General features: G+C 40.4%; 1 protein-coding gene across 8 annotated transcripts in view; it reads right to left on the bottom strand.

Moving 5' to 3' along the window:
- Nucleotides 1–591: 591 nt before the first annotated feature.
- Nucleotides 592–14,493, bottom strand: part of frmpd4 (FERM and PDZ domain containing 4) — a 633,610-nt gene continuing 619,708 nt past the window's right edge. For 5 of the 8 annotated variants that reach the window (XM_080203996.1, XM_080204000.1, XM_080203997.1 and 2 more), the window contains exons 11-17: nt 14,332–14,458; nt 13,725–13,814; nt 10,232–10,414; nt 9,412–9,565; nt 4,659–5,732; nt 3,055–4,365; nt 2,191–2,276 (exon numbers count right to left, since the gene is read on the bottom strand). In XM_080203996.1, coding sequence (XP_080060122.1) covers nt 2,272–2,276; nt 3,055–4,365; nt 4,659–5,732; nt 9,412–9,565; nt 10,232–10,414; nt 13,725–13,814; nt 14,332–14,458 — 2,944 coding nt within the window. In that variant the 3' untranslated portion in view covers nt 2,191–2,271. Of the gene's footprint in view, nt 2,277–3,054; nt 4,366–4,658; nt 5,733–9,411; nt 9,566–10,231; nt 10,415–13,724; nt 13,815–14,331; nt 14,459–14,493 lie in introns of all 8 variants that reach the window. The other 3 variants (XM_080204001.1, XM_080204002.1, XM_080204004.1) reach the window with 2 other exon arrangements.

The raw sequence follows: 14,493 nt of genomic DNA, 5'->3' as shown, positions 1-14,493 counted from the left end.
AGCAGCCTTCTTTATTTTCTTAAAAATATCTATTTACAGATGCAGTCCTATATAGAGCAAGGCTTCTTCTTGTTAGGAAAGTACTGAAATAGATAGCATAAAATAACATACAAAAACCAAACTGTTTAAAAAATGCTCTTATGTTTAGTCACTATTTGCAAGTCAGCTGGTTCTAAAGGACATTTTAGGCTTAGTTTATAAATATATCTTAATTCGGTATAATTATTTACCTTGAAAAAAATCATATATTCTACAAATATTTCCTTGATTATGTAATTTCCACATTCCTTTCAAATTAGAATATTCCCCAATTGTATTTTTGCGCTAAGCAATCATTGCAAAAAGAAATCAAAGCAGGAAGGAAATGCACATCTTTAATTTTTTATGATTACTTCCCCCAATAATAAGACATGACATATCAAGTTAATTGTTTATTGTTTATATTGTTTGCATTGGTTAAAAAGCATACTTTAAAATTTTAGATAATTATTATTTACAGAGTGATGCAGTATCACATGTGTGACCAATAGCCACAGCAACCCCCCACCCCTGCCCCCCAACTCCCCCCACCCACCCACCCCAACCCTCCCAATGGCAGTTATAGTACTAGGGGATCTTGACACTCTTTTGGTTTGGCCACTCGGCCATTCTGGAACATGGGTACCATATGAAAAATAACTAATTTTTATACCATTTCTTTCTATACCTCCTTGTCATCAGAAAGGGAGTTTCAATTACATTACAGTTCTAGCAGATTGAGCTGTATAACATTTGAATATCTCACAGCCTCATCATATAAAACATAATGTACACATAAACCAAATTTCCTTTATAGCAGTCAGTGTGGTCACCCCACACTTACAGTAAACTCTATGTATGGCTTTACAACGGTACATTTTAAGGTACAATTTGCATCTTATTTATTTAAAAGCATTTTAAGTGAACGGGTTAGTGTGCTTACAATAGCCGTCATGGTGATTGAATGTCGCGCTAAAACCTTAACATTAGGGTCGATGGGGGCTGCTCCAGATACTGCTTCAGCAGCTCTCAGTAGACAAATATAGTTCATTACAACCTCGTCTACCTTAGCAACGATTTCCTGTTGCTGTGTTTCAGAATTCATTACTTTAACTAATCGCATGCAGGCTTCTGTTAAGCAACACAGTACTTGGAAGCTGGACGTCATAGCTAAGAGCATTTCCTCTGGGCTTTTTTCTGCAGCAGCCATTTTCCTGCAAGCAGTTCCCAACTCTCTGGATTCGACTGACAACAGTTGCTTGTATTGGCTAAATCGGAGTTGTTGAAGGTCTGCTTTAATGCGTTCTTTTTGTCCAATTCCTGCTTGCAAAAGTGACAGCAGTTCGCTGGCATCTTTCTGTGCTGCAAGAAATCCACCTGGTAATGCATACGTCTTGTCCTTTAGAATGTTAATTCGGGCAATCCTGCTGTCAAATGCCATGTCATTTGTGTCTTTGTGCTCCTCCTCTTTGTCCTTGCTGCTACCAGCCTCCCTGCAGGGCCCCACTGTAGGTTGCACAGCTTTCCAGGCAGTTGCAGTGCTGGAGGATGTACAGAATACTTGAGATGAACTGGAGAAGAGATGATTTTGGTCCAAGCAAGACAACTGGCCCTTACTGCCATAACCATCATCTTCATCTTCAGCGTCAATATCTTTATTAAGGAAACAATAGGTAAAAGGACCATGACACTTCCAGTTGCTCATCTCCACCTTTGGAAAAGGCAATGGCTTAATGTGTCGAAAATCCTTTTGTACTGAAAATATCTCTAATGATCTCCGACTCTCCTTTCCATCCCCAGGAGTGGAGCAACACGATATATTTGTTGTCACTGATCCTTGAGAGTGGCTCTTTGATAATCTGTCGCCCAGAGGAAGTTCAACTTTTTTCTGTACAGGTTGAGGATCAGCTTTTTCAGGGAGATCAGAATATTGGAATCCTATGGAAGTCTTTGATTTTTCAAATAGGGTTTCTACATTTCCCATTCCTGGTGTAACACTGCTGCTGCAACGCCTCAGCACCTTCTTTCTGGGAGGAATTTTAAGGCTTCCTCCACCAACTTCACAAGCCTTTCTAGTTAGTGCTGTTGCATGCACTTGTTCTACTTTGGGAAGATCAGGTGACTCTTGGCAGGTACTTGGCACCATTGTATCATTGCAAATGTTTGATGGCAGAGTATTGTTGTCGACATTGAATTGATTAGTGAATGCTGAAGTTGCACCTCCTCTTCCTCCTTGCTCAGGCTCTGTGCAAGCTACACTAGGGGTGGCAGAAAAACACAGAGAATCATTAAGCATCTCCTTGACAACATGCTGCAATTTACAATCTGGGTTGCACTGCTTGTCCTCAGCAGAGAGCTGCTTCTCATGAAAACCTCCAGGCAGAGCTTTTTCATTCTCACTGGCAGCTCCTTTACTCAGACTGAGACATTGCTCAGAATGCAGATCTTGTCCTACATGTCTGTCAAAACAGTCAACTTGTCTCCTTTCCTTATTAATTGTTTCCTCAAGCTGCCTAGGTTTTTGAGTCCTCTGTTTAGCTACCTCGTTCTCTTTCCTTAGCTTGGATGGTAAAGATGTAAAAAACATATTTCTAAAATTACACAGTGAATTCTTAGATAATCTACTTTTACTTGAAGGCAGTATATCCTGGTGTCTAACATGGCCTGAGTCTTTTGCTGTTGAAACTAAGGAAGGGAATGTTAATGTGTTAGACCTGTAATACTTAGAAAGTTTCTTATGCTGCTTTACACAGTTTTCATTTGGGAAAGCGATTGGTGTGCTTTTAAGATTAGGAAATGTGCTGAGTTTAATTTCTTGAGATGAACTACTACCATTATCAGCTTTGGACTTACATGTTCTTTCCACCATACCTTTATTAACATTTTGAGAACTAACTTCATGAGGTGAACCTGACAAAAGAGGACTCGTTTCTTGATCTCGAAAATAATCATTCCCCTCACTCTCTATCTTACTTTCAAATCTTAAATGTTGCAGTTCAACATCTGCGTAAATATTATCTCTGTTTACTGAGGTACCTGTGGTTTCTTTAATCTTGGGTACTCGGTGGCACCCATCACGTATGGTACCAAATATTGGTTCAGCATTTGAAGGCGCATGCGTGTTATGGGCTGTTCTCCTATGACACATGGCTTCAGCTTGGGGATGCAGATCTTTGTATGGTGTTCCATGGCTTTGAAGCAAGAGTGTTCGCTGATCTTCTGAAATGTAGCCAAGGCCTTTTAGAGAAGACTCCGATAATATGTGCTTAATATCAGTTGTACAGAGGGGGGAATCCACTGGGGTGGCACACGTACTACTGCCCGTACTGCAGGCTGCGTCTACTGAAGAACACTGGGAACTCTGCAAGGAGTAATGACCCTCACTTTGTAAAGAGGACATTCTTTTTGTCATATGGTATTCGCAAAGTCTAGTCACACTCTGCTCAGCTTCTGGAAGCTCTGATGACTGATCATCAGGGAAAAGCTCTGTGTCTTCTGAATCAGTCAGGTGTTTGGTTGAAGACATGTAAGTGGTATCAGAAAGAAAGCTTTCATCACGCCCAAGCCCGGAAGTACTGGCCAAGGAACAACGATCATCTATTTCAGTGTCAGCTTCTTTCCCTTCAAGTTCCGTTCTAGAAACTACACACGATTTGTGAAAACTTTTACCATTAATTAACCCCGGGAAATGCTTATCGGGCATCTTTTCCCCTGAAACTTGAAACCAACTTTGTGTCTCTCTACGGAAAGTGGTGCTTTCTAAGTCAAAAGTGGCTGTGCCATGACTGTTCTTTGTAATCAACGTGTTGTATTTGCCATTGGATGACAAATTATCGCCCAGTTCTGTCTTTCTGTTAGCGTGTTGCCTTTTCACTGAAACGCTACCATCAAATGCTATCTTGACACTAGTATCACCTGTCTTGTTTTTTTGCTTACTTGGACAAGAGTACATCAGAGATCCCATCTGCAGTTTGCTGAAGTAGTCAGTGACAGATTTTGTCTCCATCGTCTCTGGCTCCATCTCAATTTCCTCAGAAGGGAGAATTTGTTTCGAAGGCACAACTTTGGACTTTGCATTGCTACCTCGTTGAGTAGCCATGGAATGTGTGGCTTTTGGAATCATTTTAGAAGTGGGCCCTACATTCTCGTTCTGAGAGATTGGGAATTCAGTTTGCTCTTCTTGAAGTTGTTGATAACCTTCACTGGTGGCCACAACCATGTGCATGGAACCCTCAGAATGCTTCTGTGCTGAGGCTACCTCAGAGTTTTCAGTCATTTCAGAGGAGTTTGTCTCATTGCCAGAATCCGATGACGACTCAGGACTATAAGCTCTTAAAATCACTACACCTGTATGCCATAAGAGAATAAACACCCAATTAATTACTTCATCATAGGCACTTTTTCAATCTTAATAAAATAGGTTTATTAAACAAACTGTTTAGCATTCTTAAATTTCAGTGCATAATAAGCATCCAGTGCATGAAATATCAACTAAGATTGTTCCATTAGCATGCCAGATCAGAAAATGGGATGACACACTGATGGCAAAAATTTGTTCTGGAATGTTTCCAAGTTGTTAACAAGTTTACAGATGGAACATTATGACAGTCAATGAATAAATGTTACTATGGTGAAAGAACCTGAACTGTCATCTGTTTGCTGGACGGACTGCTCCTCAGAAGCTGCCAGTGCCTCCAGTGCTTGCAAAGTGGACACCACTGCATCATCCAATGCTTGTTCACCACTCTGCTCTTCAGCCTGTGTAGGAATGGCATCTATGAGTGACACCGGGATGTCATCGCTTGGAGAACATTTGGTCTGGGTAGTCTCGAATGCACTCTGCGCTGGTTGATGCTGGCCATCTTCTTCATCTGAGCTGTTATCTCTGAAACCAGGTGGAGGGGCAGCTATTGCTATGTTCAGTGTGTGAAGGAGAAAATCATCTTCATCGTCATCATCACCTCCAGGAGGTGGAAGTGATGTTAAATCTATTATATCATCACTAGATCCAGAAATATTGAGAATGTCAGTTTTGTCTGCCTCTCCAAGTGGAATATCTTCCTCACAACTGGCCTCGTCTTCATCCTCAGCATCATCTGTCGTCTCTGAATAACAGATGTCATGTAACAATGGTTCTTCAATGTTCTCTGCACTTGCAAACATTCTGCTATCATGAATGTTTGCATAAACAGCATTTGTATCAATGTTGTCTACATCGATCCCTGGGAACGAGAACTCTGAGCATTTAATGTCACTTGCATTGGTTAAGTACATAGACGTCTGTTGGTCTAAATTGCTTGGACTATCATCCAGCAATCTTTCATATCCAAGGTTTCTCGGATTAAAGGCAGCTACATTGTGATCCTCAAAGACAAAGGATACCTTTGCACCCCTTGGAGAATCTTGCACTGTTTTTGTATGTTCTTTCCCAGAGGAGGACAGCCTGTTAAAAACTTTGTTTTCTGCTTCCAGAGTATTTATATATTCAGCTCCTAGATGACTATGGTCATTAATACCAGTAATCTCCGTTATTAAGCCCCCCCTGGAATCTTCGTGGTACATTGAATCATCTGAGAAATCTATATTTTTCTGCTTTGATTCTCTGATAGATGATAGCTGTGCATCTTCCTTCTTAGCCCTGACATGGCATGAGTTTTTCGGTAAGTGGTTCCATTCTAAGCTGTGCGTATTATGTTTGATCTTGTATTCTGAATCTATGCAAAAAAAAGAGGGATAATTATTCACAAACATTCAGCATAATTGTTTAACACATAAAACATAGAAATGCTTTTCAACATAATAATTAAACAAACAAACTAGTTGCCCTTCTGTGGTGTTCTATAAGGGAGTGAAAATGAGGTGCAGGCTTCAGCAAAAGTATTATCAGAAGATGCAATGCAATTTAATTAGAGCACGTAGACATAATTTGGTTCCCATTTTAAAGACATACATTGTGTTCTTGTTTTATACTTCCATTATCATATTGGAAGTTGCCCATGTAAATTTGTTCTGCTATAATTACTTCAGTCCTGCAGTGGTTTGCACGCTGTGCTTCCATTAATTTATAACAGATATTTGTTCTAGGCTGCCTCTGTTGATGCTGCAGTTGCAGAAGGCAATGTCCCAGATAGCCGCTTGTCTGCATCAAAGATGGCACAGATCAATCTCAGCTGGAGAAGAAAGCACCTTCTTGCTGTCTCTCACTCATCACCTCTCTCCTGAACCATCGCTGTCTCACTTGTTGGCTCACTTGCCAGCTACTCAGTGCCTCCCACTCGTCACCCCTCTCCCGACAACTCATTGTTTTGCTTGCCATAGAATTTGCCACTCTTCTTTGTAAGCTTTCACTGCCTTATTTCTGACTCTTGGGCGAGTAAGAACATGAACAGGGTGGCAGGTGAGGCATTGGTTGTTTGGGGGGGAGTGAGGCAGGGGGTGAAGGGGGAGGGGGGGATGTGGGCATAAAGAGCCTGAACGGGGGAGGGCAGGGGAATCAGAGTCTGGTGGCATGAGGAGGATTGGAGCCTGTTGGTACAGAAGTGATGGAGGGCTCGTGGCAGGATCAGAGATTCAGGGCGAAGGTTATTAGGGGCTCAGTACCAGATTTTGGAGGCACTTACTTCCTGATTCCACCAAGTCTGTGCTTTGAGGGAGCTGCCAACAGTTCCCTGATGTTCAGGAAAACTGACCAGCAGCATTTAGATTTAAAAAAATACATGACAATGGAGTTTTCAACTTCACTATCATACTTAACAATCCAACCTGCTCCCCCGGATTGAGTTGGCTGCCTATCTAACTTCTAGCCTCAGTTAATGTGGTTAATAATTCCTTCACCATATTTTTGATTATCTGATCTAATATCTCCTTATGTGGGTCATTGTCATACTTTATTTTACAATGTTTATGTGAAGAGCCTTGGGACAATTCATTTCAATTAAAAATGTTTTATAAATATAAGTTACTGTTGTTGTTGAAAGTCAAAATGAACACCAATAAATCCAAGGGCAGAATTTTATGCTCCTCCACCGGTAGGATTTAAGGTGGGGGTGGAGAGTGAAGTTGAAAGGATGGGTCTCTCTCTGGGTTCCCACGAACTCCAACCACACAGCAGTTTTACTCTGGGGCAGACAAGGTCTCGGACAGGAAGCCTGTCCCCGCCCTAATTGAGGTCCTTAATGGCCAATTATTGGCTATGTAAGGGATGTTTCCCACCCAGCTTCAATTTTTAGGCTTGAACTTGCACAGGGGAAGCCCAAAAATCAAGACAGTTGATATCAGGCATGAAGTGGGCGGGATAAGGAGGGATGGGAGTATGTCTCCGTTGGAAACCCCCTTCAGAGATCTGGTACCCCTCCATCAGTTTCGCTGGCCTTTGAACATTTCTTCCCCCTTGAGATTTGATCACTCCTTCATGTCCTCTCCTCCACCCCAGTGGCCTCCCCTAATCCCTCTGCCCTGGGACCCCTTGAAGTTATCTAAGACTTCAGTACCTGAACTTAGTCTCAGGCCTCCTGCTGCATTTCTTCTTCTGTCTACTGCAGCACTGTTGCTGCCGTGACTGAAGGTTTGCTGGCCAATCAGATTGGCTGGCAGCTACCTAAAGCAGAGCTTCCACTGAGTGAGTGGCGGAAGTCTTGCCTGTGGCCATGTGATACTCATTTGAGCATGAAATGGCTGCACTTGGACCCGCAGCTTAAGATGGCAAGAAACAAGATCCCACCATCCTGGCAGCAGTGGTTAACTCTGCTACCTCACAGCGCCACAGACCTGGATTCAATTCTGGTCTTAGGTGACTGCCTGTGTGGAGTCTGCATGTTCTTCCTGTGTCTGTGTAGATTTCCTCCAGGTACTCCAGTTTCCTCCCACATTCCAAAGATGTGCAGGTTAGGTGGATTGGCCATGGTAAATGTGTAGGGTTACAGGGATGGAATGGGGAGGTAAGATGCACTTTCCCAGAGTCGGTGCAATATGGATGGGTGGAATGGCCCCCTGTAGGAATCCTACGATCCAAGAAATTCAGGCTCCACACTTTAGTATATAAGCTATTGGATTTGATATGACAAAGCTGGTTAATCAGGATACTACAACAAATCTGTGCTGCTCCTGTTCTCTGAATGCAAGGCTGACATTGATTTGAGATGCCATAATAAACCATAAAAATACTGGAAACTGAGAGATCATTGAACTGCAAGGGAGCATTATATTCCCAAACAAATGGAAAAGTAGTTGGGTAAGGGAATGAAAAAAACAAAAATGAATATATAGATTTAAATTCAATTGAGATACTATTAAGGTAGATTAAAGAGGTAATTATGGTGACAACATTGAAGAGAGAATATGCTCTCAAGTTCGTTTAAATCCCCATTGCTTTAGACTTCTTCATACTTTAATTAAGGGCAGAATACAAAGGTGGCATAAAGAATCAGTTTAGGGAGCTTCATAACCAGCGACATTCCCTGATTCCTTTCCAGTAATCCTGCTAGAAAAAACATAGACCTTGCTTTTCCCAGAACTATAAAATCCCACCCATGTTCAACAGAACTTGCTATGGTCCACCCCTCGCCTGCTCTGATTCTTGTGGAGGGCAGGGCAGTAAAATTCTGGCTCATGTGTGGATGTTCATGGGCTGGCCATAGACAGGATTGAATTTGACAGTGATGCCTTCTGAAGTTGAATAGCTTCCCAAAGCTCATGGTGCAGGATCACATATGGTTGGTCATATAGCTGGCTACCTATGGACCACATCTCAACAATACTCAGTGCTTTATGGGAGCAGGGAGGAAAGTCATAGAGAAAAATTGGGGTACACAAGATTGCAGATGGAAGAGAACAGAGCTTTTTAATAATTAGACAGAAATTCAATGATAGTATTTCAAAATTGTCATCACAAAGGCAATCATACGGTCACCACAGGTAAGATTTCCTTTGTACCCTAGGTGCAACAAAACTATAATATCATTGATATTTTTTTAAATACAGTGCATGGAGGATATCTCCCCTTCCCCCTAATGTGAGAAATTATAATATAAATCCATGCCGCCTCAGCTTCCAATTATTAGTCTATTGGGCTTGACTGATGATTTCAGTAACTAAAAATGCTCTCAGTGTAATATACGAGTCTCTACCTCTCTCCAGCTGTATCATTGTGGGTAGACCAGTGAGGAGATAGGCCCTGACATCTACCTCAGCTGGCACAGGAAGTGTACCAGTGCTTTTTGCATTGATTTGCATAGCATGCTAGTCACCCAGTCTACTGAGCTGATCAACCCCACCTCCCAGCAACCCCCCCCCTCCGCCCTCTCCCCATTTACATGTTACTCTCTGATATTTGGGAAGTAATTACTAAATCAATGTTTTGAATGTAATAAAATCAGAAAAAAACTGCACGCTCACATCTAATGATGCTACCTGCTTCATTATTGGCAGTGCATTTGCCATGAGCCATATTAAATATGGAGCGTCGTGAGTCCACCAATAATCTGTAGTATCCAGCTGTCAAGCAAGCAAGGTTCATTGCATCTGTTGACTCCATTAATAATATGATGGGCTGAAAATAAGAAGACAGCAACTTGAGAATTTTGCAATCGAGATTAAAAAAATCATTTCAATTCGTTAGACCAGTGAGTCCTCCCTTCGTATTAGTAAAAGAACGTTGTTACACAAGACATTGCTCAGCACATTGACTGGCATTTAGCAGCACTATCATAGGCATGGAGCTTCTTTCAAAATTAGCAGTGACTCTAATTCTGATTGGGTCAGCATTGTCACTTGCTGTATTTTCTTGAAAGTTTTTTGTATCAAATGCATTCATAGAAAAAGTGATGAGGTAAAACATGAAATCAAATCCCATGACTGCAGTGTATTGAGTTAGAACATGTAAAATTAATGTCAAATTCAGGTCAAGCTGGTGGGACTTACATGTCTGATTTAATAATGTGTGGACGTTTTCACGTCTTCCATTTATTATTTTTGCAGTTAATTAAATTCCAGATTTCCAATTTTGCTTGCAGTTAAAAATGTACTTATTGGTGATAAATAATAAGAGGTGGTTTGAGATTTAATTTGTTGTTATTTTTCTCAGTTGGCTGATCAATAATCCTCCCACTCATTTTGTCACTTAACTTCAATCACTCTTCCAAGCCTGATATTACAGCAATTGCTCCCCCACCTCTCAGTTTGCTTCCCCACCTCCAGTTGAATGGCATTTCCTTACCTTAACATCCAGCACATTCAATTCAACTCTAACATTGTTTTCTTCTTCTGAGAACATCTCAATCTTGTTGACATGGCTGAAGTCAGCCAATAATGCCACAAGGTGGGTTTTTGCATTGATTACATGGCTTATTCCATATCTCGGTCCCACTAATAAAGTGACTTCAGAGTGCTTCTCCCCTTGCTGTTGTAATCATTAGAAAAAAAAGACAAAATAGGATCAAACCAGTGCCTATATATTTTTAATTAAACAATTCGCAAAATATGGATAAAGATTTTAAATTAGGAACTGGAATGTATTATATGATAATATGAAGAGAGATACAGTTTTATTTACAGATGAAAGAAAATAAATGGAATATAACTCCATTGGAAAAATAATAGTTGCCTGGTTGTTTAGACTATGTGCAGTATTTCAATCCATTAGTTCTGATGCTATCAAAGTACGGCTTATGTGATTTACAAACATCAGCAAGGTTGTGAGACAGAAAGACTTGCTTAAACTTACTGACAAGTTATCATTCTTTGTAGCATGTAACTTTTTTTATTAGAAGTAGAATTTATTCTTTATCTTAACTTGTCGGTAACAGTCTGATGGGATAGAAAAGATTGCAGCATGATGCAGATAAAAGGACAACAAAATATATAACTACACAAGACCAAGGTTATCTTAAAGGACTGAAAGGATTTTCTTTACAAATTAAAGACAGGTGTGCCATGCACTTTTTGTGATTATGATACATTGGGTTATTTTTAATGAGTGCAGTCAAATTCCTGTAGAGTTTATTGGAACAAAAAACCCCAAAAATCGGGCTACTAATGAATTGGGTTGAAGGATATAAAGGTAAAGATATATCAGGATGATTGGGTACTGAATGGAACAACTGATTGCTGCTGAAATATAACGCTGAGTTACTGTCTGTAGGATGTTGTTCTTAGTTGAACCAATTTAGGTTGAAATTAAACTCTAGAGTGTAAATTGATTATTTTGAGGGTTCACAGAGACATCACTTGTCATTAGTTAATGCACATAAAGACAGGCACTGAGACTGTTTTGTCAAATATTGGAAAGGAATATATTAGTAGGTTCCTGTATGTTATTGATATAGATGCAAAAACAAACAGTTGATGTTTTTGATAAAATAGCAGAAGATGGAACTAAGTACAAATGTAGTAAAATGCATGTTACTAAGATTACAAGGTAAAGTTGCAACGTCTGAGTAGCTTATGTCAAATCCAAATGAGGATAATCTTTGTGTTTTTGGAAAGTAAAACTTAAGTCAAGGTCTTTTCTTACTAAATCCTTATCTATGGAATTGAGAAATTAGCTTCTGAAGAATGACCTGATGTAATGGATATTTTCCTATTCACATACACAAAATTTCCCAGCCATTCACACCAGTGGGATTCTCTGGTCATGCTGCAGTGAACGTAAATTTGGCTGAGTGCCAAGTTCTCCATCCTCACGGCCAGCCAGCGACAGCGGGATGTGAACAGCAGGAAAATTCCAGCCAGTGGATGTCAACCTCTTAACCACATGGAATCTTACTGTACAAACCAATTCTTGACTGAATCATAGAATCCTACAGTGCAGAAGGCAGCCATTTGGTCCATCGAGTCTGCACCGACCACAATCCCGCCCAGATTGTATCCTCAAAACCCCACATATTTACCTTAGCTAGACCCTCTGACAGTAAGGGGCAATTTACCATGGCCACGCCACCTAATTTGTACACCTTTGAAGTGTGGGAGGAAACTGGAGTATCCGGAGGAAACCCATGCAGACATGGGGAGAATGTGCAAACTCCGCACAGTCACCTGAGGCTGGAATTGAACCCAGGTCCTTGGCACTGTGAGGCAGCAGTGCTGACCCCTGTGCCGTGCTGCCCACAATAATAATAACACTGAATTTACTTCTGTGAGGTGCACCTTACTTTATTACAGATGCTATATAAATGAGAGTCATTGTAGGCTGTGTCATACACCAAAATTTGTCCTGGGAGTACAATGCTAATGACTATGTCATGTCAATGCTTCTCCCTGGTATTTCTACACAGGTACCTAGGAAATGTCTCAACTTCAAATACCAACATTCACTTGTATATAAAGCTGCAACCTTGGCCTCAACTCATTGTCCATTGCATGCTTAGAAGTGAGGAGGACTGTGAGGTGAATGGCCACCAATGATTTTGAAATTATAAAATGACATATTGAGCATGGTAGCACAGTGGTTAGCACTGCTGCCTCACAGTGCCAGGGACCTGGGTTCAATTCCAGCCTCGGGTGACTGTGTAGAGTTTGCACATTCTCTCCATATCTGTGTGGGTTTCCTCCAGGTGTTCTAGTTTCCTTCCACGTTCCAAAGATGTGCAGGTTAAGTGGATTGGCCATGCTAAATTGCCCCTTAGTGTCAGGGGGACAAGCAGGGCAAATAACTGGGGTTACAGAGATAGGGCATGGGTGGGATTCTTATTGGTACAGGCTTAATGGGCCGAATGACATCCTTCTGCACTGTAGGAATTTTATTCAATGATTCTATGATTTACAGATGCTGGATTATATGTAGGCCTCATAAATAAATAAATAAAATTGAGAACTTTTTTTCTCTTTCTCTGACTTACTCTGAAGGGAAATGAATTTCACTTTTTCAGATGAGGGCTGTCACTGCAGTGGCAATGGAATACATTGTCATGGGTCACGCACAGCTGGTTTTACTCTGCATCAACAATGAGCCATAACCCAAACTTCAAAACAGGAAAGATTGAAATTTTCCATTTCCCAAGCTCAGTAACTTAACAGCTCCTCTGAGTAAGGCTGTCAATTCAGTGCCAGTTACTGTTGAATGATGGACAGTTTTTGAGTATGGACATGGGTTGAGACTGCTAAATTGACTTTCATGTTCTCAATCTGAGTTTGAATCAAAACCAAGCTCCAAACGCGAAAAATATATTTTTTGACTTCCGTAAATTCCCAATAGAGAAGAATAATAAAAAAAATGTGCATTTCCTAAATCAGTATTCTCCAAATGTACTCTCAGATGACACCTCTATTACACATTTCTCACTGCAGTAATGCTTCAATGGACAATGGAGAGCATAACCACAGTTCATAATAAAGGTAGCATAAGAAGTAAATAGTAAAGATTCTGAACATGCAAGAGGATCAATTTTACCTAACACTCAGTTTTCCTAAATTGTTGCAGTGCACTCAAAGTCATTAATCCAAATTAGAGATTTGACATCTCAAGACAGTGGAGCATTGATTTGCAATGGAACTTGTAAAGACCACTAATTCAGCAGCTTCTTTGAAGTACAGTAATATAAGATGTTATGTTCATAAGCCTTGTTTTTAAGGAAAGTATGTGTGTGTTTGTGTGTGCGTGTGCGTTGTTTCATCTCAGGAGAATAATTACAGATTTCACTTGGATGAAGATTAATATCATTTTTGTGTGTATGTCAGCATAATATTATTGGAGAAAAATTAAGATACATTACCACCAGCATTGCTTTGAAGACTCGGCCACCATACAAACGTAGGTCACTGAGAAACTTTAAGTAGTGCACCTTGGCTTGTAATGCAGAGAGCTGCAATAAAAAAATAAGAAACTAACATTGAGGTAAAGTGTCACATTGAAGAGTGATGATCATTTGGTGTCATTTCAATGTGTCCAGTAATACAGCTAGGTAAAATGATAGTTCTTAAGAAGCACTCTTTTATTAAAAACCAGGGATCCCAATATTCCTGTCAAAGTAGAAATTTATCCTGGAAAAACACATATCAAAATACATATTGATATCCTAATTTATCATCAACAATAAAATCCATCAAACCCCTGTCAGATTGAGTTCATAATGGACCCAATGTAATATATCCATTAAAAGTGAGGATGCAGTATTTAACAAAGGGCATGATATACGGCTGATGAAGGGTTTACTACTCATTTTCCACTCTGTTGGTTACAAGATTGAAAACAACGGTACATGTCTACTGTATAAGTAGCACCTAGTTCCTACATAATATTGCAGAATTCATATAGTAGTGTCTGCCTTCATACAGTTGTGCACTATTTTACCTTTTGTCGATATTTGGGTGCAACATTACCTTTTTGCCTGGAGGAACAAGATTTTGGTTTGCTTTCAAGATGTGGGAAAGTGCTTTCTTCACATTCTTTTCCTTCATGCTTTGCAAGACCATGGGGGGGAGGAAGGTTTCAAGGCCCCATTCTTTCCTGGGAGAGATTGTAAGTCAAAGGGCAGAAGTTAT

The sequence above is a fragment of the Carcharhinus amblyrhynchos genome, chromosome 15 (genome assembly GCF_965287045.1).
Source record: "Carcharhinus amblyrhynchos chromosome 15, sCarAmb.v2.hapA, whole genome shotgun sequence".
Lineage (NCBI taxonomy): Eukaryota > Metazoa > Chordata > Chondrichthyes > Carcharhiniformes > Carcharhinidae > Carcharhinus > Carcharhinus amblyrhynchos.
This window is presented reverse-complemented; position numbering and strand designations above follow the sequence as displayed.